This window comes from Schistocerca serialis, chromosome 12, assembly GCF_023864345.2.
Source record: "Schistocerca serialis cubense isolate TAMUIC-IGC-003099 chromosome 12, iqSchSeri2.2, whole genome shotgun sequence".
NCBI classification, from domain to species: Eukaryota; Metazoa; Arthropoda; class Insecta; order Orthoptera; family Acrididae; genus Schistocerca; species Schistocerca serialis.
The window spans coordinates 8,422,460-8,448,953 of NC_064649.1; the positions used below are offsets into that span (position 1 = coordinate 8,422,460).

General features: G+C 41.9%; 1 protein-coding gene across 1 annotated transcript in view; it reads right to left on the reverse strand.

Annotated features, from left to right (window-relative positions):
* Window positions 1–26,494, reverse strand: part of LOC126428342 (histone-lysine N-methyltransferase 2C-like) — a 440,767-nt gene that overhangs the window by 365,907 nt on the left and 48,366 nt on the right. Inside the window, exons 10-14 of the mRNA XM_050090275.1 lie at window positions 24,397–24,545; window positions 20,080–20,210; window positions 9,458–9,688; window positions 5,906–6,127; window positions 3,382–3,563 (exon numbers count right to left, since the gene is read on the reverse strand). Of these exons, the coding sequence (XP_049946232.1) occupies window positions 3,382–3,563; window positions 5,906–6,127; window positions 9,458–9,688; window positions 20,080–20,210; window positions 24,397–24,545 (915 nt within the window). The remainder of the gene's footprint in view (window positions 1–3,381; window positions 3,564–5,905; window positions 6,128–9,457; window positions 9,689–20,079; window positions 20,211–24,396; window positions 24,546–26,494) is intronic.

The window sequence follows — 26,494 nt, forward strand, 5'->3', positions numbered from 1 at the left end:
GTAATGGTCGTCTGATTTTTGGAGTCTTTGCTAAGAACTGCTCACTTCAAAACTACATAGCTTGAAATGTATTTGTGCAATGTTAATGAAATTTTAATAGCTTATAGGCGCATATATTGGCAGTAGAAATTTCAAGTTACAGAATTTTTCAATCGCCCACAAAAAAGTTCTTACAATTCTTCTTAAATCGGATTTTCTCAGCCCGGGATAGACACATAACATAAAGCGAGGGTTTGTTTTGAAAGTCTTTTGTAGTTGGAAGAAGCTACCGACACTGTGACCGTACAGTGTGATGATGATTTTATAATGATATACTGTAACTGGATAGAAAAAAAAAATCTACTCACCAAGTGGCAGAAGAACAACAAACACATAAAAGAAGGTATACTTAAGCAAGTTTTCAGAGACAGTGGCTCCTCCTTACAGCAGAAAGATTGAAGGGGAATGAAAAAAGGTGGCCGAAAGGACTGGAGAGGTTTAGGTAAAGGGGTGGATTTTGGAAAAGTCACCTGGGGTGGGGGGTGGGGGGGTGTTACCGGACAATATGAGAAGGAAAGACCAATTGTTGGAGACTGCACCGGATGAGATATGACAACATGACAGCCCCAAGGTGGAAGACACAGTATGTGGAAGACTGAGATTGCTGCAAAAACTTCGCACATGAGTTAATACGAGTGGAAAGCTAAGTGCATTGTAAATGACAGAGGTGGGAGGGGGACAACAAAAAACAGACTGGTCAGAAAATAAAAGATGTAGAAAACTAAAGTGGAGTGAAGAAAGGAGTAGTTACTGTGAAGATACACCGAGACTGAAGAAATTAAAGTAAATTAAGGCAGGTCGGTGGCGAGAACCGAGGACGTGTTGTAGCACTAGTTCCCACTTGTGGAGTTATGAGAAATTGGTGTCTGGGGGAAGAATGCAGACGGCACTGACGTCACGATCGTCATGTCATAGAACGTGCTCTGCAACAGGATATTGTGTGTCGCCGGTATACATCCTCTGTCTGTGCCCATTCTTCCTAACCGATAACTCGGTGGTAGTCATGCTGATGCAAAAGGCCAGTGTTTACGTAACAACTGGTATATGAGATGGGTCATTTGACAGGTGCGTCTCCCTCGAATAGTATATGTTTCGCCAGTAACAGGACTGCTGTAGGTGGTCGCAGGAGGGAATGTACGGCAAGTCTTGCAGCGGAGACAGTCACAGGGGTAGCAAACCATAGGGTAGGGAGATTGGTTTAGAAGGATTGTAGGGTCTGAAAAGGATATTGCAGAGATCGGGAGGGCGACAGAAAGCTATTCTAAGTGTGGTGTGCACGATCTCAGATAGAATGGGTCTCAGATCTCATTTCAGGGCACAATTCTAGGAAGTCGTGGCCTCGTCAAAGTAGCTGATTAATACAGCTGAGACCAGGATAATACTGAGTCACCAGTGTTGTGCTCTGAAGTTGTTTTTGGAGGGATCAGCACTACCAGGACTGGATGCGATGGCTCGGGAAATCTGCTTTTCGAACTAGGCCGGTGGGGTAATTACGTCCAGTGAAGGCCGAGGTGAGAATGGTGCCGCATTGCTGTAAAGAGCCTGCTCGAATGCCGAGGCGGTGCGGGAGGGAACATTTGACGTGGAAAGTACGACGACTGCCAAAATGTAAGTACTGTTGTTTGTTTGTAGGTTTTATATGGGCACGAGTGTGTGCCTGACCTCCAGTGAGGATGAGATTGAGGAAAGTGGTGCGGGATTCAGTACAGGACCACGTTAAATTTAACTGGAAGAAGGAATTTAATGACTCTAGGGATTTTAACAGGTCCATACGGCCACGATTTCATCTATATATCTAAACCAAACTAGGGGCTGAGGGTTAGGGAAAGCCCCCTCCAAGCGACCCATAAATAAAGTTGGCATAGGAAGGAGGCTTCCCAGTTCCCATGGATGTATCCCTGATCTGTTTGCATGTCTGCCCCTCAAAAGTTGAAGTAGTAGTTGGAGTCGATTAAGGTGATCGTGAAGGATGTTGCAGGTTCGGAATCTAACAATGGAAAATCTGGGATGGAATGTAACAATATTATGAAAAGGAAAGTTTCCAGAATGAGATTTTCACTCTGCAGTGGAGTGTGCACTGATATGAAACTTCCTGGCAGATTAAAACTGTGTGCCCGACCGAGACTCGAACTCGGGACCTTTACCTTTCGCGGGCAAGTTTGGACGGTAGGAGACGAGATACTGGCAGAAGTAAAGCTGTGAGGACCGGGTACGAGTCGTGCTTCGGTAGCTCAGATGGTAGAGCACTTGCCCGCGAAAGGCGTCCCGAGTTCGAGTCTCGGTCGGGCACACAGTTTTAATCTGCCAGGAAGTTTCAAAAGGAAAGTTGCTACTCACCATATAGCACAGATGCCGAGTCGTAAATACGCACAACAAAAAGACTGTCACAATATAAGCTTTTGCCCATCGAAGCCTTTGTCAAAAATAGACAGCACACACACACACACACACACACACACACACACACACACACAGGCAAACGCAACTCTCACCACACACAACTGCAGCCACACTGTGTGGCTTCAGCTGACGGGTTTGAAATCAGTCAATTAAGGTGAGCAGGAAGAATGTCACAGGCAGGACACCACAGGAAGCGTGCCGTTTATAAGAAGTGATACTTAAGGCAGGTTCTGTGTACGCTGGACAATAGGAATAACAGTGTCAGAATCAGGTGCTACATTGCCAATCACAAGAAAACTGTCTTCCAACAGTCTGGGAGTTCACAGCAACAGTGCATTCATTTCCCCGACAGTAGACACTATTAATTGTGAGGTCCAGCACACACACAACGAGTCATTTACAAAATGCTGCTGTTTATAAAATCTGTACCACACTGTAGGTCAAGGTGGTCGTAGCTTCTTACGGCCACACGACAGACCTTCAAAACGAACCCACAACGTTATGTGGTTATCGTGGGCTGAGAAAAAGTTGCTTTAGAAAAATCGTAAGAACTTTTTTTTGGGTAATTTAAATATTCTGTAAGTTAAGATTTCCACTACCAATATATGTGCCTATAAACTATTAAAATTTTATTAACATCGGACATACACACTTCAAGCTATACAATTTTGAAGTGAACAGATTGCAGTGAAAGTGCCAAAAACCATACAATACTTACTGCAACCTAAAATAAAAAATATATAATGAACTTAATATCAAATACAGCTCAACACAGAATAAAACAGGAAAAGTATCGGTATAACTCATTTTGCAATAGGCCTATCGGTTTGCACGTAATCAAACTCCAGTCTCCGTAGTAAAAAATTTGATAATAATATCTGTTTCTGCAACTACGACGTTTCGTGCTCTGCCGTAGCAGGTTCCTGCGAGGAGGTCACTCACCACTTGCACTTCCAGTTGCCATGGGGCACGTACTCGAGGCGCGGCTGCATGCAGTAGATATGGTACGAGATGTCACAGTCGTCGCACAGGATGAGGCGCGCCTCGTCGTCACGCAGGCCGCAGCCCTCGCACACCGTGCAGTCCAGGCAACGCCAGCCTTTCTGCAGGATCACCTTCGTCACCTGCGGTGGGGCAGAAGGGAGAATTATCGGTTACCGAGGCTATCTGGAAAGTAAATAGTTATGGCAAGTTTATCTAAAAATTATTAAAACTAGAAGTGGGCATCCGTCTATAATCGGCAATAAATTTTTTAGGTGGCGGAAGAGGGGGCAGCACAAACCATGAAATCTCTCATTTTGGGTACCTCAACTGTTGGGAACTTTACACAGTTTTCACCGTTTGTCGAACAATTTTTCCTGGAAATAACAGTTTGCATCTACATCTTTGATTATTTCAGAAAATGTAAAATCCGGGATGGAATGTAACAATACTACAAAAAGGATATTCCTACTCACCATGTAGAGGAGATGCTGAGCCACAGATAGGCACAACAAAAAGACTATCAGAAAGTTAGTTTTGGCTAGCAAGGCCTTCGTCGAAAAACACACACACACACACACACACACACACACACACACACACACACACTTGACGCGCACTCGAACGCAACTTACACACACGAACACAGTCTCCAGATTTGGCCTCTGCAGCCTGAGACCGTGGTCACGTGTGTGGGAGTTGCTTTTGCGTGAGTGTATCTCTGTACGGAGTCTCTTCTCGAAGAAGGCCTTACTGGTCGAAAGCTCACTTTCAGGCAGTGTTTTTGTTGTGTCTATCTGCGACTCGGCATCTCCTTTTGATTGTTTCTTCCCTAGATGCTAGTTTCAGGGCACACCTCCTTTCTAAAACGCCCTAGTATAAAAATAATACATTGGGACCTGAAAAATTCGTATCTGCAATAAATACAAATTCTGACTCGTAATGTCAAAGCACAAATTTGCTTAATGACAGCTATTCCACAGCAAATTGTATCCATATGAACTGCACCATCAGAGATAGTTCAAAATAACTTTACTTTCTGTATACACATATAAAAAATGTACCTAATTTTTGGTTATCGGCATTGCACACCGTCTTGCAAAGGTGAGTGTAAGAACATGTTTTGATCGATGCTCAATTGTAGGTAGTCGAATGGTCTGTACAAGATACATACCGTCTAATGCAACACAGAACTCAGATGTGGGCTTTAGCATCACAGAACAAAGAAATGCATATACGTGTCTGCCACTTACTCTTCAAAATTTGGCATTAAAATTTTGTACTTTAATATAGCAGTTTTCGGTGGTAGATGATTTGAACAGAAGTTGCTTCATAATGCCACCAGAGGTCAGTTCTGCACTACCTCATTTACAACACTGCCAACCTCAGTGCTTTGTATTTTCCGTTGCTCATTTTCTTTTCTTATTTTGAAATGAGTGAAAAGACTATCCCCAGCCCATCACAGAGTTAGACTGCGATCTCCATCAAATTGGAAGGTGTCGGCAATCCCTGTTACCGTGAGTCAGTGTGTAGGCTAGATGCCCTGTGAGAGGGAGGTGGAGCTCGCTTCCCCAGACCAGTCTTCTCCCCTCCGGCGATCAGAACTGCGGTCTGTTTACGCTCACAGTCAGCTGCCAGTTTAGTGTGTCTCCGATCTGTACAACAATGACCGAGAACAAAAAATCCAGTCGGCATCTTCAAACCGTGGCGGAAATGTTCTCCTAATAAGCAAATATTGTTACTTTCGGTTTTACTTTGACAGTATTAAATACCTTATCGGTTATGTCTGTAGTGTTGTCAAGTACGTGTCACACGGCTACAAATGCCCACAAAAAGTCAAAATTGACACTCCGGACATTATTAAGTATAATATTCGGTGGGACAAGAAAAATAATATTGAGAAGGACCTTAAATCAGAGAAGCACTCTGCTCAGCAACAAGATAATGCAACGGTCGATTTCAAAGCCCGGGTTCGATTCCCGGCGGGGTTAGGGATTTTCTCTGCCTCGTGATGACTGGGTGTTGTGTGCTGTCCTTAGGTTAGTTAGGTTTAAGTAGTTCTAAGTTCTAGGGGACTGGTGAACTTAGATGTTAAGTCCCATAGTGCTCAGAGCCATTTTTTTGATTTCAAAGCACTAAGCCTTCATCTTCCAGCAATTAGTGTGAAAATCTTTTAAATATGTACGTTTAATAATTCACAAACAAAAAAATTTCATCAAAAATAGTTGCAAGTTTTCTCTAAAACAGATTCTAAATTTTCTACAAGAGACTGAGTCTCTACATAAAGATTGCAATTTCAATAAATAGCATTAAAATAATATTATACTACAATTAATTTATGCAATGTGTAACATTACATTAAACTTTACAAGCCGTACAACGTAGTTTAGGTTACAGGTATCTTTATCACGGGGGTAAAACGAGGCATCGGGACGGGTTCGGGTGCTACGGCAAATCTGTCTCGCTGTCGCCTGTGGGCACTCACCTTGACGTTGACACAATAGGGGTGATAGCACTGGCCACACTGCGAGCAGGCGATGAGGCAGCCCTCCTGGTCAATGCCGATGGCGCCGCACATGACGCACAGGTCCTGCGTCAGTACGAACTTGTCCTTGGCCGAACACAACACCAGCCTGTTCTCTATGCCGTGCTCCTCGTCTGCCGGCTGCCGCCCACCGCTCTGCTGGGACGTGTCCACCTGGGGCCTCTGCAACGGGACGAACGAGTGCACGGTGAGGTCGGGCGAAGGTGAAAAGCGAATTTGAAGGGAAGGTATTTTTCAGTGCGGTGCGGGTGCGAGCGTACACTGTACGAAACTCTACCTCCGGATGACATAAAGAGGGGCCCTTTTTTTTAAATTGAGTATCATTTTTGTATTAAACAAATACGAACCAACTTTTAAAACCATTTATTATCACTTAAAAACTGTGTACCTTAAACTATAAAAGTGTGTGTCTTAAACTACATTACAACACAATTTCCACCAATTTTAAAGCACTTACCATAATGAACAGCCGATTTCTAAATTCTATTATAAAAATCTGTCATCCAATTTGCCAACCACTCCGAGTGCCATTTTCACATCACGTCGTTGCTGTGGCACTGATTGTCTACATGTTTCATAAAGAATACTCTCTGAAACTCGTTACACAAGGGTGAAATTGTGAAGTGTTTCTTTTCCCAAATTTTTCAGTAACTTTCCGCACCGACTCTTTTGGTGATGACACACAGTCACATATTGCAAACCGTAACACAGGCAAACATTTCCGTTACGGAGTCTGTGATTAGTGGACAGACACGAGGTACTCGGCACGAACGTGCAGATAGCTGACAGTGGTACTGTGGTGGCCGTATTAAAAACTACTTATTTAAAAAGACACGCCTCATACGTTACGTGTAACCTGCGTTCTCCCAGAAATATAAAGTCTACTGATCAAAACTTCTTGCACCATTTCAGTCTACACAAATAATTAGGAAACACTCGTCTTGTCTGCAGGAGGTCAGTTCAGTGCAAGATGCAGTATACAGAAGATACACGACGGGAACACACACAAACCTAAAATTAATGCACTTGTACACAGATGTGGCAACAATAAAGAAAAATGCGACATTCGTTAAGAATGTGAACTCTGAGAAACAGTTCCAACTAAATAAATAAAGGATGCGAAGGATGTCAAGACTGTGTTGTCTCATTCACATTTGGATAAAATGTAGACAGAGTGGTAGCTCAGCTGCAGAGAAAGTAGCTAGTCACCATTTAAGAAAGTGACACTCGCCAGACATTATTTCGCAGCAGCACCGAAAGTCTCAATCGTTCTGTTCGCACAGAAATTTGAATCCTGTTCCTAAAATATATCAGTCTAGTTTCGTACGTATGGCACCACTTTTACAGTAAGCAAATTAAATACTAGGCAGACGAGATACGATCACTCGTACACCGAAACAGGGAGCGGGAGGCGAACAATGCTTCCTGCACCTGCCACCTAGACTTTCCTATTTTTATAACATTATCTCTAGCTGAAAACAAGCAACTAATTTAGCACAAGCTTCTTAATAAATGTTAAAAATGCTAAACATTAAAAACTGTTCCTCACACGAGCAGTTGCACGCAACTGAGTACACCTATCTCGACACACGAAGCACACTACGGTGTCAATGAGACAATTCTTAACGTACCACTGTCATTCCGCCCTTCCAAAGTTCCACTCATAAACCGTGCTCTGACACCAGTAGGCGTTCATTAAAGTTCAAGTATCTCAGATTTTATCACAATGGTCAATTCGTGAAATGTAAGAGGACGTAATACTCTGCACTGTTCCCGGAATGGACAATCTCTACGAAACTCGTATCACCTCTCCTGTTGTGTCTGCCACTGGAGGTCAATGACCATCTCCGTGACACTCTTGCACTCGATAAATTCTCCATTGAACCCCACCTGTGGCATCCCTGACTACAGCATCATCTTATAATGGTCTCAATTAGCTTCTGACATTTTTCAGTTAGCCATTTATATATAGCCTACTGTGAACAGTGAGAGTCCTGAAATCCATACCAAAGCTACTTTCACATCTGTAGACTTCTTTGCTTTAAAAATTACGTGCCGAGTTCTATCTGTTTGGAACTCTTAAATACAATAAAAGAGCCCATCCGATATTCTGTAAGCGCGTATTTAGTTTATTAGTGTAGAGTGCCTGGAACTTCCCCGTGCAGTTATGTTGTCAGTACCGGTAACACCTGTCTCTTCCTCACAGATTACAGAAGCACACGAGGCAGTACACTCTCTGCCAACTGAATTATAGCACGACAACCGAATTCTGGCACAACACTTTGAGCCGTGTGTGGGAAGCCATTCGAGAAATGCAGCAACTGTCGAGTGTAGTGAGCAGCTGCTTAAAGACGTGTGCCAGTCTCCTAAGTTAGAAATTAATCACTTCCATATGTATGTTGCTATCTTTCCTTCTTATTTTTATCTGATGAATCTGATGACTCAGTACTGTCCACTATTTTCAAAATGCCTAATACAGATCACTGACTGAGCGTAGAAAAAGCGACAGATCTGTCGATATATTACCTATCTGAAGTTATTCCTTAAAGTCTCTTTTCCTGCCGAGATAAAAGTAACGAAGCCTTTCAATTTAGAAGGCACCCTTCATCATGAACTCTACATCTCTGCATCAAAGCAGTGCAGACTGGCTTCTGTCTGGCATCCACTTAGTGACTACAAAAGAATTCCCCCCCCCCCCCCCCCCCCCACACACACACACACACACACACACACACACACACACACACACACGATAACAGCATCCTGTGAAAAGTCCACAACCTGACGTGCCAGATTCCACAACCTGACATCCCATATCATTCTGCTCACCTTTTTCTGGGATACAAATTACCTTTGAGAATGCGAAGCGGTTTTTGGATGTCCACATTCCTCCAGAACATAATGTCACACGATCACAACACAGTAGAAACAAACAAATTAGACAAACTTCAAAAGGTCAGTGACTGTGGAGAGTATAAGGATTGTGAAAACAACAGCAGAATATTCCAAATGTAAAACATGTAAGAAAACTTAACATCTCTCTCAATGAGTATTATATAGAACATTTGACACCACAGATTACTTGCATTACTTGCGTTTCTTGCAGTAAAATGTTACACTCGCAAAGATCTGCCTCGAAGACAGTGTGTGCCGTTCTCCGTCGCAATCGAGTGATAACCAGTTTCCCGTACACCGTGTGTGTACGTATCTACTTCCCCATTTGAAAAATCATTTACATTACACTCCCCATTCCTCACTCTCTCCTCCACTCACTTCTCATTTTTAGTGGCTGTTTATTTGCATACAATTAAGGGTAGCAGTGGACATAGAATACAATCTGAGAAACCCACCAATTTTACTCGAACCTAACCAAATTCAAATAAGTTCAGCTTCTACTGACAACGAAGAGCAGTATCCCGTTCCTCGCCATCTAGGTACAAAAGGATTCGAGTACCCGTTTTCCCCAACCTACAAGCCGCTCGCACTACGTACCTGGAGGCCGACTCCCGGTGCCCCGAACACGCCCCTCATCTTCGCCTTGGGCCCGCGTTTGCGCCCAAAGTCGGTGAGGCGCTGCCGCTTGTGGTAGCCGTGGCCGCCCTTGCCGCGCACGCTGCCCGACAGGCCCAGCTTCTTCTTGGCGATCTTGCTGGCACAGAAAGGCTTCCCCTTGCCGAGGCCGACCGCCCCGCGTAGCTCCGCTCGGTCCGAGAATGTGTACTCCTGGGCAGAAACGGTCCTACATTTGTACAGTGCGAGAAGGAAGTTTCGCAGATGCCGGCAAGAACCGCAGACTTCTCCTCCCTCGATAAAAATGGCACTGACTGTGCAACTCGCACACTTTGAGAAACGTTATACAAAATAAAATTTCGGCATACGTCTGCAGTCACGAAAGGATACACGAGAGAAAGATGTATGCATAAACAGTAGTAAATTACTAGTACTACACTAAACTAAATTACGTTTGATGATTACGTTGCACGATCACTCTAAATGAGAGACAGTACATAGTGTGGCAGTGTAGGCTCACGTTCGACAGCTTTCTCAATATTGGCAAAAGAAAGTCTCTCACACACGTGTATTGTAGTCATTACAATTGTTGCCGAAGTCTTCAGTCCGAAGATTGATTTGCTGCAGCTCTCCACAGTAGTCTCTTCATTCCTGCCTGACTACTGAAACCTACTACCATTTGAAAGTGCTTGCTGTATTTGAGCCTTTAGTCTCCTCCTGCAATTTTTACCCCACTTCTAGCCAATGGACTATTTACCCGATCCATCCTTGTCACTAAATTATGTTGTAACTTTCTTTCTTCCTAACTAGACTGAGTACCTCCTCATTATTTATTCCATCTATGCATCTAATCTACAGCATTCTTCAGTGACATAACATTTCAAAAGCTTGTATTTTCCTCTTCTCTGAGCTGTCCATGTTTCACTTCCGTACAAGGCTGCACTCCACATGAAAATCTTCAGTAAAGCCTTCCTAACACTTAAATTTCTGTTCAATATTAGCAAATTACTCTTTTTTGAGATGTTTTCCTTGCTGTACCAAATCAGCAATTCACATCCTCTCTACTTCAACCATCATCAGTTATTCTGCTAGCCTAATAGCAAAAATAATCTAGTACTTCTAGCATCTGATTGATGTGCATCATATTACCTCTTATGTAAACATTGTCTATATCATTTGATGGATGTTCAGAGATGTTTGCAGTCTGACAGAATTACAATGTCATTAGCCAAATATGTCATCATTGTAACCATACACCACAGTACCTATAAAAGGAAAATAACAAAACCAGTTTTTTTTTTTTTTTTTTTCCTCTCCCAATAATTTTCACAGTGTAACCAGAAATAGTTATCTACTCCATCAGCTTCATGTCACTTTTCTACATACTAAGTCTCTCATGACAGCATCCTCAGTTAAAATCTACTCAGTTCTTGGCACGTTTAATTTATATAAAACATTTCAACACTTTCCATGTAAGAATAATCACCAAAATCTTGAGATTTCATCCAAATCTGACACGAGAAAATCTAGACCATATTATCGGAAAAAGAGAATAGGAGCAAAAAATCCAGACTATTGGCTGATAACAACAGAGCTGGCCTGTCAAGCCACTTGTAAAACGAAGAAGATATTCATCCATTAAATAATTTAGCTGTCAGTGTAATACCCATTAATTACAATCACTTTCACCAAAAACAGTAGTTTGGGAATCTACTACTACTAGTACTACTACCACCACCACAACAACAATTAGTACACTACATCCATACGATAGGTGGCATGCTATATACAAACTGACCCAATCACATAGAAGAATAAATGGTTCTAAAATCATGCATCATTGTAAGTGTGATATTACCTAAAGGGATTATTAATCAAATCTTTACACAGAATATATAAGCATATCTCAAACGTATATAATTGTTAGCAGCCATATTCTACAGCAATAGTTTACAGAATTTTTCATTTCATACAATTACGAAGAATTTATTAGACAAATGTTCTGTAAGCACTTTGTTTCATTCTGCCATCAGCACCCCACAACTAGAGTTACCAAGGTTGTTACACCTACAATCACTCCAGATAGATACACCAACATGACAGCTGTGAATGATTCCTGCAAACGTTCAGCAATAATGCTGTTGCAGAATATTGGGCCTTCTCAACTATTACAAGCAGTAAATTTCTTTACCTCTTGACGACATTCACGTGAGAGTCTGTGCTCCGAGAACGGAACGGAAGTAACGAAGACTTAGGTTTGGTGTCCTGTCAGTGGGGGAAGGAAATCTACTTCTGTGCAGATGGTGAACGCGAGAAGCCCAGTGCTTTACAGCCGTTCTATGCGAGAGGAGTGCATACCGCCGAGTTCAGTGAGGGTCGCCTGTCTGTAGCGAGGTGTCACTGAAACGTGAAAATTGACATAGACCACAGCTAGCAAGATCCAGGTTAACAGTTATGTCGGCCACAAAGAGCCTCCGAGAGCTACTGACATACCTATATAGCGTGACAACACAGTGCTTCTTTGTAATTAGTTTCTCGTTTTACCTCCTGTTGTCTAATTCTATCTCCACCCTCATTCTTATCGCACACTGCTACTGTACTCTTGCACAATTCCTCCACCCTATACGAGAAGCTCGCGGATCCCCACAGTATTGACGGCTGGCATCACGGACGAGAATGTTAGCTTTCTGCCTGGGCACAGAGATCTGGCCCCTCACACAATCGTCTGTATGGTGACGCCACTGGTGGTGAATTAAGATGGTATAAGCTTAACCATTTTAGTGGCAAATATAATCTAATCATAATGCATAATGTTTTACCTTTACATCAATTGAAAGCTATGTCTTCATTACATTTAAGGTGTAAGTTCGAAGACATTGTCGTGAACTCTTTTTATAACACTGATGTAAATAAATGATTCTTATACTTCCAGCATCAGTGTTTTTCCCTCGTTAGGTTTGGAAAGCATTATAGTACTGTCATGCGCACAGTTTCATTTGAATGATGAAATACTAAAGCCAGTTTTATGAGAAAAGGCTTTTTTTCATTTTTTTACTTTGGGTGAAGACAATTTTTAAGTAACATTAATAGTTTACAATGATTTAGTATTTTCTTCTCTAGGTGGCAAACGGGCTGAAGAAATAGTGAAATACCAACTTCACCTACAGACACATTTGCCTCACCGGACATTTCATCATATTGTTAGTGATGCTTGCATTATTAGCTGCAACAGGCAGAAGACTTGCTTTTGTTGGTGGAGCACATTTTAGCGATTTTGAGCGAGATAAACTCACGCTGCAGTGTCGTTCTTCGGCATGCCAGCGTAGAAGTGTGTACAGAAACAGCTAAGTGAACAACCTGTGCAATATGCATGTTTATTTACACATAAAAGCCAACTTCAGAATTTTTGTACTAGTTTTATCTACTGATTTGAAGTTCTAGACTCACATATTTCACTGTTAGTGTCACTTCTGGATAATCTCTCACTGATAGTATCGACACCCATTTGTATTGTGATATACTGTGAAATTACTAGCATTCGTAAGTGCCAGGATAAACTCTTGCTGTTATAGGTTTTTGAGTGTTCAATGGACTATTTTTGACAATTTTCACACACTTGCAAAACTATATTTTCGTAAGTTACCAGTACAAGTGTTTCGGATGCTAACTTATTTTGAAAAAATGAGAGTTTGTGGTTTGCAGCTACTGCCAAAGAATACCTCACCCCTCAATTTTATTCTATATTAATGCAAATAAGTGTGCACTTCTGAGAATTTTCGGCAGCTACCATTGTCCTTTTCATAATTTACGAGTAATCTGTTGTAAATTGGCATTTGGTATTTAGTTATTGTAGCAGATATTCTAACAAACATATTGTGTTACATCCAATTTTCCTTTAAAGAGTAGCAGCCCTAATTTATTGTGAATTAACTCTGTTTTCTAGATTGCCAACAACCATAATTAATCTCAAAAGGTCAATTCGTTTCAACTTAGCCAATATAAACAAAATTTGTTGCTCAAATTTTTTAGTTTCTTGATTTTTTTTATCATCATTTTCCTGCAGGTAGACAGTCACAAAACACTGTTTAAAAAACTTTTATAAACCAGTTTTTTTCTGGCAGCCATTTTTAAAATGGCATTTGGGCAAATTTTAATGGAAAATGAGGTTTGCAGAAAGTTTAATTGCCAAGTTATTTTAAAAGATATCAGAATAATTACAAAACCAGTGTGTTCTGCATTAAATGGACTTCGGGCATACATTTTCTGGAAAGACTGCGCATAATAATTGGTCAAATATTTCTACTTTTAAATAACAACAGGAAGTGATAAGAAGAGGTAAGAGTTCTCATTCTGAAACTGAACTTACTGATACTTTGTTGTACTACACTTGGGTACAGTATACACACAATAGTGTTTTCCTACGTATTTAGACTTAAACTTTAGTTGTAACTACTTGCTAGCTGCAATTTTCATTGCAGAGTTAAACAAACATGATATTTCATTGCATAGTTTATCGGTTATGTTGTGTGTACTACCAGACACTGTTGTAAGTTCCAATGGAGTCACTTTTTGTACTGGGTTCTTTGCAGGCACCCAAGTCAGAGAGTAAGTCAATGAGAGTTTTACAATTGTAGACTTTAACTGCCCCATCTGCAACTGTTTTCAGGTGCAACAGATTGTTCAAGTATTAAGTATGAGCTGTTTTGTGGGTGAACTAATTAGTGAACAGTGCCATAAACAACACTATTAGAAAGATCTGCCATCTGAAGAACAATATCTGCTAAAATTAAGCATTTTGAAAGAAATTACTAGCATCTGCTATTACCACAAAGATAAAGATTTAGACACACACAACCACATTTTTGGGGAAAAATGTCACCCATTTGGCACTCACAAAAAACTGGTTAAAAATTGTTAGCATAAAATACTAGTTGAATATCTTTCCAAGAGTAAAAATGTGGATATTAACCTAATTCCTGGACAAGCTCTATGTCCAATTTGTGCAACAAGAATATTTGCAGAAAAACTAGTCGAAGAAGCAGCAAACAGTGTTGAAAATGACCCTGAATTTCTCCCTGGGCATTTTGAATTAGCTGAGGATAATCCATTGCATCAAGTGGAGTCCATTTGTGAAACTATAGAATTATCTGCTTCGCATCAAATAACATAGCTTAATACAGAAGAGCGACTGTCAGCTTTAAAAAGAAAAACTAATAAAATCACAAGCACAGTCAGCAAAAATTGCAAGAAACTTTCCGTAATGACATAGAAGCTCAGAATCAAAATGGTACAGAAAATGTACAACGTGACTACGATACACATTTTACCTAAATGAAAGAAAGATGCTAAGTTTCTAGTAAAGATGGCAATATAATATAATTAGCCTCTTGTCAAGCTCATGGTCAAAGAAAAAAAATATTGAGGAATGCGGGGCATCTGAATACACGGTGAAGTTAACTAGGCAGCTAGTAAAGGCTCACGGTATCTTATGACATCTTTCAAAACAACAGGGACCGATGACCTCTGCAGTTTGGTCCCTTTAATCCTCAAACCAACCTTTCAAAACAACAAGGTGACAACAAAATAAGTTAAGTTGTAATTAAATGTGTTAAAGACTTTTGTGAAGATAATGAAAATAGTCGCTTATGTCCGGGTAAAAAGGTGTGTGTGTTTCAACTGTGATTAACAATGCTGAGGTCCATAAGCCGAAAAGGTTAATTTTTCTCTCACTAAATGAGCTCTACAGCCTCTACAAACAGTGATACCAAAATCACAAAACTGGCCACTCTACGTTTTGCGATCTACGACCAATGTGGTGTTTTCTTCCAGGTTCATCACAAACTCATAGTGCATGTGTCTGCAAGCATCATCAAAACACAAAGCTTACAATAGAAGGAGTAAAGCCTAAGACCTGATAGTTTTCATTGTATGTGCCATTAATAATGAATATGCTTGACACCTATGCAGAATGTCCTAGACCAGATAACCCTACTCAACATCTCAAAAACCGGATGAAGTAAATATTTATTTATTTTATTTATTATTATTATTTTCAAACACTGGATACAAACCAACAGATCTGAGCTAATTACACAGGTAATACCCAGTGACGAATTTTTACATTCTCTTGTTGATAAGCTGGTGTTTTTAAAATCCCATAACTTTATGTCAAAATCTCAAGCCCAATATCTCAAGAAAATGAAAGAAAACCTGCAGCATCACCATTTACAGTACAGAATAAAATTTGAAGTTTTCACTGGACTAATACACAAGCAACATTGCGTCCATACGTCATCTATTTCAAAAATGTTGCCTTAACAGAAGTGCACTTACTTCAATTCTTAGAGGGAATTAGCAACTTTTTAGCTCAACAGATTAAAAGATAATCAGTGGGCTTAATTTAAAGTTATTTGTTCAATGGCCTGTAATACATTGCACCACCCAAAATGCAACCCCACTGTGAAAACTGTTCTCAAACAGGGGCCGAGTTGGCTGACATTCGTAAGCAGCTGGATAGTGTCCCGACTACCATCAAATGATCGGAAGCTGCTGCAAATCAGCGTGTCGGAAGAGCTCCCTAGTTGTGTACCTGTAATACTGGTACCAGAGGTACTATCCTCTCCTGTGGATCCTGTCTCCTCTATAGAAAGTACACGATCTGTCATTACCTGTCTACTTGACTGCGAGTGGTGTGTCACTGGTAGATCTAGGCGTTCTGTACAGGGTGGGAGGACTCAGGGTATTGTCCCTATCTCCTTATACAACCAGTTTGAGGAGCTGTCTTTCACTGAAACTGGAATTGAGCCAGTGGGACTCACTTCACACGTTTTGGGGAAACCCAAATTGGTGGTGTTAAGTGGAGGGAAACACAAAAGGTTAGAGGTCCACTAATCGTCGGCGAGTGACGGTACCCTTACGGATATGCCAGTGAGGGACAGGAAAGGACACTGTGTGTATTCAGTCTGTGTGCCTAGGGACCTCATTCGACATGTTGAAGAGGCTATTCCGGCAGCCATTAGGGAACAGGGTGCAAACAACAACAGAGTGTGGTGCTCATTTGAACAAATGATGCCTGTTGTCTGGGCTCTGGGATCATACTCGTGTCACTCCGTCAACTGGCAGAGAAGGTCGAGAAGACTAGCTGTGTGCACGGAGTTTCAACAAAGTACAATTTGCGGCACTGGCCCCGGACCTGATCGTGGCCCCTCAGTTATGAGTCGAGTGGGAGGACGGAACTGTAAGCTTTGAAGGTTCTGTGACAAGCTGTGTGGCAACTTCCAGGACTTGTGCCATCAAGGTTGAGAATTGTAGGGTTCCCCTAAATGGGTAAGCCGTGCACTACACGGTTGCGGCTGCTATTCAGGTTTTTTTTTTTAGATTAGGGAATTCTCCACCCGATCCAGATAACGAAAGCTGTAGAAAACCCAGAAGTATCAGTGCAAGATCGAAAGAAATGCCTCTCAAAGGAGAGAGCATTAACGGTGAACCACCGAAGCATTTGCAACAAAAACCGAGTGTTTGAAGCCCTCGTGAAAAACAGTGAAGCTCACATAATTCTAGGCATAGAAAACTGGTCGAAAGCTGAAATTGATAGCAGCGAGATTTCTGAGGAAAATCTGAAGGTATATCAAAAGGATAGGCAAATGGGAAACAGGCAATAAACAAGAAACTCAAATCCATCAAGATAAAAACTGAAGCTGCAAGTGAAATTCTTTAAACAAGACTCAGTATCAGGGGTGGGCATATCGTCCACCAGACACATCTCCTGATGTAATTGAAAACTTTAGAGAAAATCTCAGTCACTTGTATGTAAGTCCGCCAATCGTACTGTAATAGGTGATGGAGTCTTTAATCATCCAACAATTAATTGCGAAAATTACAGTTTTGTCAGTGGTGGGAGTGATAAGACATCCTGTGAAAATTTGCTAAATGCCTTCTCTGAAAACTACCTGGAACAGATTAGATTTAATGGCAACAAATAGACCTGACCTCTCTGAGGGTATCCACGTCGAAACTGGTATCAGTGACCATGATGAGGTTGTGGCAACAATGATTACAAAATTATTAAGGACAACTAAAACAAGTAGAAAGATATGTATGTTCAATAAACTAGATAAAAAAATTAGTAGTGTTACAGCTTCGTGAGAAACTAGAAACTTCCAGCACAGGGCAAGGGCATGTTGAGAAACTCTTGCTCAAGTTTAAAAGAATAGTTGACATGCAATGGATTTGTATGTACCCAATAGAACAGTTCATAATGGGAAGGAACCTCTATCATATGCAGTCACTGTAAAGAATCTCCTAATGGAGCAGAGAATACTGCATAATAGGTGTAAAACAAAGCATAGGGCTATAGATATGGGCTGAATGGAATGTATTTGGCACTCAAGAGAGCAATGCACGATACCTTCAATGACTACTGTAGCAGAATACTGTCAAATGACATTTCATAAAACCCAAAGTAATTCTGGTTGTTTGTAAAGGCTGTCAGTGGCACCAAAGTTAGTGTCCTGTCCCTAGCGAACGAGACAGGAACTGAAATCGAGGACGGCAAAGCAAATGCTTTGTCTTCAAACGTTCCTTTACAAAGGAAAACCGAGGAGAACTGACCCAATTTAATCCTTCTCCACCGAAAAGATTAATTAGTGTCAATGGTGTTGAGAAACAGATGAAATCATCAAACTGAAAAAAGTTCCAGGCCCGATGCAGTCTCTATCAGATTTCATACTGAATTTGCATCTGAGGTAGCCCCTCTTCTAATTACAATCTATTGCAGCTCCCTCGAACAAAAAACTGTGCCCAGTTCTCGGAAAAAAGCATAGGTCACACCAGTCTGCAAGAAGGAAAGTAGAAGTTATCCAGTAAACTATCATTCAGTAACCTTGAAATCGATTTGTTGTGGAATCTTAGAACATATTCTGAGCTCAAACATTATGATGTATCTTGAATGGAATGCCTCCTCCCTGCCAATCCGCAGAGATTCCGGAAATGTTGATCACGTGAAAGCCAACTCGCAGTTTTCTCACACGACATACTGAAAGCTCTGGATCGAGGCAGTCAGGTAGATGCAGTATTTCTTGCTTTCTGAAAAGCATTCGACTCAGTACTAAACCTATCTTTATTGTCAAAAGTACAATCATATGTGGTATCAAATGAAATTTGTGACTGAAGATTTTTTGGCAGGAGGGATGCAGCACGTTCTCTCAGATGGAGAGTCAACGTCAGATGTAGAAGTAACTTCAGGTGTACGCCTGGGAAGTGTGTTGGGATCCTTGCTGTTCATGTTGTATATTAATGACCCTGCAGACAATATTAATATTAAAAACAGGCTTTTTGCAGATGATGCAGTTACTTATCTGAAAGAAGCTGCATAAATTTCAGTCAGATCTCGATAAATTTTGAAGTGGCGCCAAGATTGGCAACTTATTTTAATTATTCAGAAATTTAAAACTGCGCACTTTACAAAACGAAAAAACATAGTATCCTACAAATACCAATGAGTCACTGTCGGAATTGGTCAACTCGTGTACATACCTGGACGTAACATTTTGTCGGGATACGAAATAGAACGATCACACGGGCTCAGTTGTAGGTAAAGCAGGTGGCAGACTTCGGTTTACGGGTAGAATACTGGGAAGTGCAATCAATCTGTAACAGAGCTTACTTACAAATCATTCGTGTGATCGGTCCTAGAATATTGCTCGAGTGTGTGAGACCCGAACCAAACAGGACGAACAAGAATACTGAACGGATGCTGAGAGGGGCAGCACGATTGGTCACGGGTTTGTTTAATCACTAGGAGAGAGTGACATACTGAAGAAACTGAACTGGCAGACTCTAAGACAGAGGTAAACTATCCCGAGAAGCTCTATTAACAAAGTTTCGAGAAGCGGTTTTAAATGATAATGCTAGGAATATACTACAACCTCCTACGTCTCACTCACATAGGGATTGTGAGGATAAGATTAGAATAATTACCACACAGACAGAAGCACTCAAACAATCGTTCTTCCCAGTCTCCGTGTGTGAATGGAATGGGAAGAAACCGTAATAACCGGTACAGCAGAATGTACCCTCTGCCATGCACCTCATCGTGGTTTGTGGACTACAGATGTAGATGTCCTTTCATCGACTATAGTACACAGTGTAGAAATTAAATACGATTTTCAAGTATACAGCTAATTTTTGAAAAAAATATCTAATTGAAGTCAATTCTTAATTTATTTTTCTCTAAAATCATATGTGACTTACTCATGTGGTACCTTAATATTTTCAGTCACACGTGTGAATTGAAATTTAAAGCAAAACTGACATTCAGTTTACGTGTAGTCATCACAGGATCGATGTCCGTAGCTCCCACCCCTCACATAATTTTAGTCCTGCATCATAACCACATTTGATACAAGTAATCCACCCTCCCCAGCAGTGATCTCTCATCCCGACACCATAAGAAAAGTGTGCTCAAGCAATGACAGCGGTGTTTCAGCGATGCTAAAGTTTTAAGTGCTGCTACTACTACTACTACTACTACTTCTACTACTACGACTATTATTAATACTGAGCAGAGCAGTGCAGGAAGTGAGCAGCGTGCAGGAGATACACACATCGGAAGCGGAAGCAGAAGCAGGGCTACACACCCTCTCTGAAGGAGAGGTCTCCACATCCATCTCCTCCTCCAGGTACAGTGACTCTCGGGACGCCGACAGGCTCGAGTCTGGGCCTGCATCGTCCACACCTGAAAATATAAATTGTAAACTTTCTCTTACTGTTTTACAGTTCGATTTAAAACTAAATACAGTACGCTCAACTAAAATAAGAAGGAAATTGACAATTTTTGTATCACGTGCCAGTTTACAGTTTTCTCAACTAAAAAAAATCTCAATACTCCTCAGCACTTCTCTCTCACTCACCGCCTTTCCTGTCGATTTTTAGGCAAACTATTACTTAATCTTTAACAGACAGTGAGGTCACTTACAGAGAGCACGTATTCAGATAAGGCAGAATATCTGCTCTAGTCTTTTTGAAGTAATCGAGCATAACGCGAGTCTAGCCGCTTAGGGAACCTGCTACCAAAGGGCGGGCATTCGCACCCCTCTCCACCGGGACGCGAGTCCGGTTCCGAGTCGGCCGAACTTCCTTACTCGGTGCTACGGTCGATCGACGTTACCCGACGGCTGACACGTCAAAAATGTTTCGTGTACGGAGTAACACGTAAACAAGAAGCGTGCGCAGGGCGCTCCACCGGGACGCGAGTCCGGTTCCGAGTCGGCCGAACTTCCTTACTGGGTGCTACGGTCGATCGACGTTACCCGACGGCTGCCACGTCAAAAATGTTTCGTGTACGGAGTAACACGTAAACAAGAAGCGTGCGCAGGGACCAGAGCACAGCACAGCACAGTGCCACAGAACTGCCAAAGCACAGACATCTGCTATCGTCGGTCTGCACAATCGTGCCGTACTTTAACGTAACGACAGATAAACACGGGACACTGCGAAAAACGGCGAGAACACGAAACGAGAGGCCCGAGCACGGAAGTGCATTTGCAACTAGTTTGAGACAGAAAGAAAACTATCCAAACTGTGTCACATTTGGGTCAACTGTCAACAGTGTGGCCACAGAACTCGAGCGAATGTGACAGGTGCCGGCACAAAATCCGTGACTGTACCACAGTCCGAAATCGGAGGAACTGGCGAGCGACGAGGACGCCAATGACGCCGTCATTCGCAATGGTACAGGTAATTGGGGGATTTGTACTCGTTTGTCCCTAATGGGTGGATTAAGTGAACTTAATATTACACAGACAGAAACTGGTTCAGGTTTTTCACTGACTTGTGTAGTTGTGATCCATCCTTTCTGCAGACCACAATCACAGTGAACAATATACCGTGCTCTGGAGTACAGCAGGTCACTACGACGGTTACCACTGTGACTTTATAAATGTCAATAATGTACTGCATCTGACAGACCATTGTGAAGGTAGCTAAAGATATTTCATTTGTGGGGGATTTGTACTCGTTTGTCCCTAATGGGTGGATTAAGTGAACTTAATATTACACAGACAGAAACTGGTTCAGGTTTTTCACTGACTTGTGTAGTTGTGTTCCATCCTTTCTGCAGACCACAATCACAGTGAACAATATACCGTTCTCTGGAGTACAGCAGGTCACTACGACGGTTACCACTGTGACTTTATAAATGTCAATAATGTACTGCATCTGACAGACCATTGTGAAGGTAGCTAAAGATATTTCGTTTGTATATTCCATTTCTTAGTTCTCGGTGTTATCAATTAACAGTGACACATTGTAAATAAATGTACTACACGGTCCCCAATTTATTACACGCTATTCATTTGCATCTTATTTCTATCACTTCAAAATGAAGTGAGTGACATTATTCTGAATACAAACAATGCCGGTGTACAACAGGGTCAGCACTCAGAATATCTTCACGCCGTGACAATGGAAATACAAGAATACTGAGAACTTTACCAAAAACTCGACCTCCCTATTAGCGAGAAACCTCCTATATCTTTCCTTCCTCTCGAACACGACTGCTTCTGAACACGTGACTTTTTCTTTGCTTCCTTCTGCAGAGCACAGTTCTGAATATGCCTCAGTTCCTGCCCGTACATATTTCTTTCACCTTGCACGATTAAAGCCTTCCGGCCATCTCTTACGTTAATGAAACTTTGTTAATCTATCTCTATAACCTAGCCACACATGTCAAATTTTCTCTCAGTGGATTTATTCGTGACAGCCTCAAAGAATGTAACTGTTTATTGAAGACATTTAACAGCAACCTACTTGCTGGCCAACAACTACATTTTTCAAACAGCAAGAACTTGTGTAACCATAAACTGCAAATCAACAGAGGTATAAGACATGTTATAGAAACTACCAGTAACATTTAAATTTCATGTGTTAAAATTATACAACCAAACAAAACATTATTCTTGTGATTGCTCTCCCATCACAGTCACACATTTAGTCAATTTTGTCTACCTTCATGTCAATTTTGTTCAACCTATAAATTATAAACATGGTTTGCACATATGCACAACCTGCACTATATGAGACAGTCCCATTTCTGTGAAGATGTGGTGAAATGTGGAGAAACCGGCCTTCAGGCTAAATTAACCATATGAAAAACACAAACTGAATTCAGAAACATCATGTACAGATTGGCTGGATGCATCATCATATCAAAAGCAACTCGAGGGAGTCAGTGTGTGTGTGTGTGTGTGTGTGTGTGTGTGTGTGTGTGTGTGTGTGTGTGTGGGGAGGGGAGGGGGGGGGCATAATGGACAGACTGTGAGTGGTACTTGTATGTATCACCATACTGATTTGAAAAAGTTTCTGGTGCTGACACTGATGTCATCCAACTTGATGATTTAACCAATGTGTGCATCACTCGTACAAGGGAAGACAAGAAAGTAATGCACAATAACTTTATTAGGAAACCATTTAATAGGTAACAAAACAAAAAAAAAAAAAATCACAAATGGACTTTCATCTTTTATCTACTTTTCTACATAGTCACCAACATTCTCAACACATTTCTCCCACCGTGGTACCAGTTTCAGTACATCCTGTTTGTAGAAGTCTGGTCACAGTACAGCCATCTGCAGACTGTCAATTTCACTTCCTCAACTGTCATAAAGCGTTGGCCGGGCAGGAATATCTTCACGGGACCAAACAGATGACAGTCAGACAGTGTAAAGTCAAGACTGTACAGTGGATGCTGGAGCACCTCCCGCCCAAATCTGCCTATTTTCTCACGAACAGAAGCAGCGAAGTGGGGGCGAGCATTGTCACGAAGGAAGAAGTCTGACACTGTCAGCATTAATGTTGTGGCACTTGTCACGAGGAACGGGACACATTTCATCTTAACTGAAGTTTTAATGTAAGCTGCAGCATTCAAAGTGATCCCATGTTCAGGAAAGTCCACCAATAACACACCGTGCATATCCCAGAACACTGTCATGAGCACTTTCCTAGCACACTGGATCACTTTGAATTTTTTTTGTACTGGGAAACAAGCACGTTTAGACTCCACAAAGGACTACCCAGTTTCGGATGTGTAGCAGTACGCCCACGACTCGTCACAAGTGACGATTCCTTTCAGAAAGTTGTGCTCTCCTGTGGCGTAATGTGCCGAGTGATCGGATCTCGCCATCATTTGCCGGCCTCTGTTGCTGTCGGGGGAGCACTAACTTTACGAAATTTCAACTTCTCACGAACAGTACCGTTCACCGCACTGTAGGTAATGTCGAACTGTTGCGGTAAGGTTCACATCTGCACGTGCCGGTCGTTGGAAATTGCTGCCTCAGTGACTCCGACATTCTGCAGCGTTACAGCTGTTACCAGCTGCCAGGACCTTGACAAATCACTAAGATTAACACAGACCTTTCAGAAGAGTGCACATCACCTGGAGACGTTACTACAGTCCACACAGTCACCCTCATACACGTCCCTGTGAGTTTCACTCAGTTTATACACTACAGCCCACAAATATCGAACTACAGATCACTGCTCTTCACAAGCTGCAGATGGTACCACGGCACCACGTTTGTTTCTCAGGTCAGGCTTCTCTCACTAGAGCTGCACACGAAAGCAAAATACCTTCTGAAGTGCAAACGTTGAACTGTATCGTTGTCAAATTTCAACATTCCCGCTGCAATTCCGGAGGAGAAAAAAATTATTGTACACTACTTTCTGATGCTCCTCCATATATTTATTGATCTGTTAACATAATATAAACAAATGAAATGCAACATTCTTGTTGGTAATGTAGCAGCAAAATAACCTGACACAAACAGAAGCCTCAGACTTGCACCTCTGAATCAAATAATTAAATAACCATAACATTATGCAGGAACTCAAGATGTGCATTACGTTTGAGACTGGGGTTTACTTACTGTCTTTGCGAGCTTTGGGCAGCAGGGTGCGACCAGGCTGAGTAAGGCTCTTGCAGATGGGGCAGACGTACTCGTAGTCCGGCTGGCTCTCTTTCCTCTGCTGGTACGTTACGAGGTCAGCCTCGGCGTCACACGTTCCGTGTACAAACCTGCGAGCATAAATGTACTGTTTTGAGCCTAGAGGGCAATGTGACGTGTCACTTATTTTGTAGCTAACTACTCAGTTTATTATTTCTATTAAGGATATAGCAGAACACACCTAAAATGGCCTGAAAATTATATTTCTCTATTTTTAATTTTCTCATTACTTAGTATAAGGCTGAACTAAAGCCATTCTGAGTCTGAAATTCATAGAGCCTTCCTGGGCAGAGTGATACATCCTCACCTTCCTCCAACCTGAGTCTATCAATCAGTCATAAACAGACTGTAAACTGTAATGTAAAGCCCTAACTACAGTGCAAGTTGGCATTTTTCACATATACACTGACGGCCCAAATCACTACGACCACCTGTTTAATAGCTGTTTTTCCTGTCTTTGAAACAAAATACATCACGGATTCTGTGTATAATGGATACAACAGTTTGTTGGTAGGTTTGTGGCATTAGATGTCTACACACAGGTCATCTGAGTCCCACAAGTAACGGGCCGCCGATTTGAATACGCAATAGTAACCCCGACGGGTACTGCAGGATTTACATCGGGTGAATTTGGTCACTGAGACATCGACGTGAGTCCACTATAATGCTCCTCAAAAAACCGTAACACGGTTCTGACTCCGAGACGAGTACAATTATACTGCTGAAAGATGACACCACCGTAGTTTGCAGGTGTCAGTGTGTCTTCAATTACTACCACAGGTCCCGTGCAAACGAATCAGAATGTTTCCCGTAGCATAATACTGATTTCACCAGTGCACTGCACATTTCGAGCTGCCATTTCCTCAATGGTGGCATTTGTGGAGACGACATATGACCTAGTATAGCAAAAATGTGATTCACCCAAACAGCCGACAGGTTTCCATCGATCGACAGTCGAATCCCGACGGTCCCGTGCCCACTGCAATAGTAATTGATGAAGTCGCTGGGTCAACACGTGAACGTGTAGGGGTGTCTGATGCGGAGCTCCACGTTCGACAATGTACAATGAACGGTGTGCTCCAAAACACTTGTGTGCATCAGCATTGCGCTCTTTCAACAGAGATGCCACACACCACCACCTAGCATACTTTACAGAGCAGATAAGCCTCCAAACCCAATGTTCTGTGAAGAGTCGTGGACATCCGACCCCTTACCACCTAGTCATACATTCTCTGTCCTCCTACCTCTTTATGTGAACATTCGACCAGCTTCACCGTGTTCGATACACTCATTCGTAGGCTTTGCATAACAATAATCTGTCCTTTGACAAAGTCGCTCAGTGGATTTCTCCATTGTAGCCCATATATTCACTAGTGACCCCTCATCTGTCTCTGCTGCACTTAGGACCTTTTTGTAGCACGTCATGAGCCCGCAATACCACCAGGCAGCATACGACCTCACAGTGGGCAGTGGTCATAATGTTTCGGCTGTCCAGTGTACAAATCACTGCCAGATTTGAAGCAAATGGTAAGTGTTTGAAAAAATCGTCAGACCCATCAAGGACCGAATCATAAACGTTTGGGTTCGTAGCCTTCCTACTTTCTCACTTAGCCCTGTACTGTACATAGTTAATTATACTGCATAATGAGCACTGAAAAGTAACTGGCTAAGGTATCGATTATTGAAAGGTATGAAACTTTGGACTATACTAGAGAGCAGGAAAATTGATGGCTGGAGGGGCAAGCACAGAAGGCACTCCCTCCAGCTTTTCTTCACACATGCCCCATTAGTGTTCTCATTTCGCAGCTCAGTTGTCACGAGCCCCGAAGCCTTTGGCCCGTGTTTGTTAAGCCGAGCCCGGCAAAGCGAGAGCCATTACAGTTTAAAAATCCTCAATCATAATTTTACAGACTGTGTTAACTGACTACTGACTATATTCCCCTGGAGTTTCTGAAGTCTCTCTCTCTCTCTCTCATGCCATGACTATTAGTCATTCTTTCCATTCTGTTAGTATAGTCTC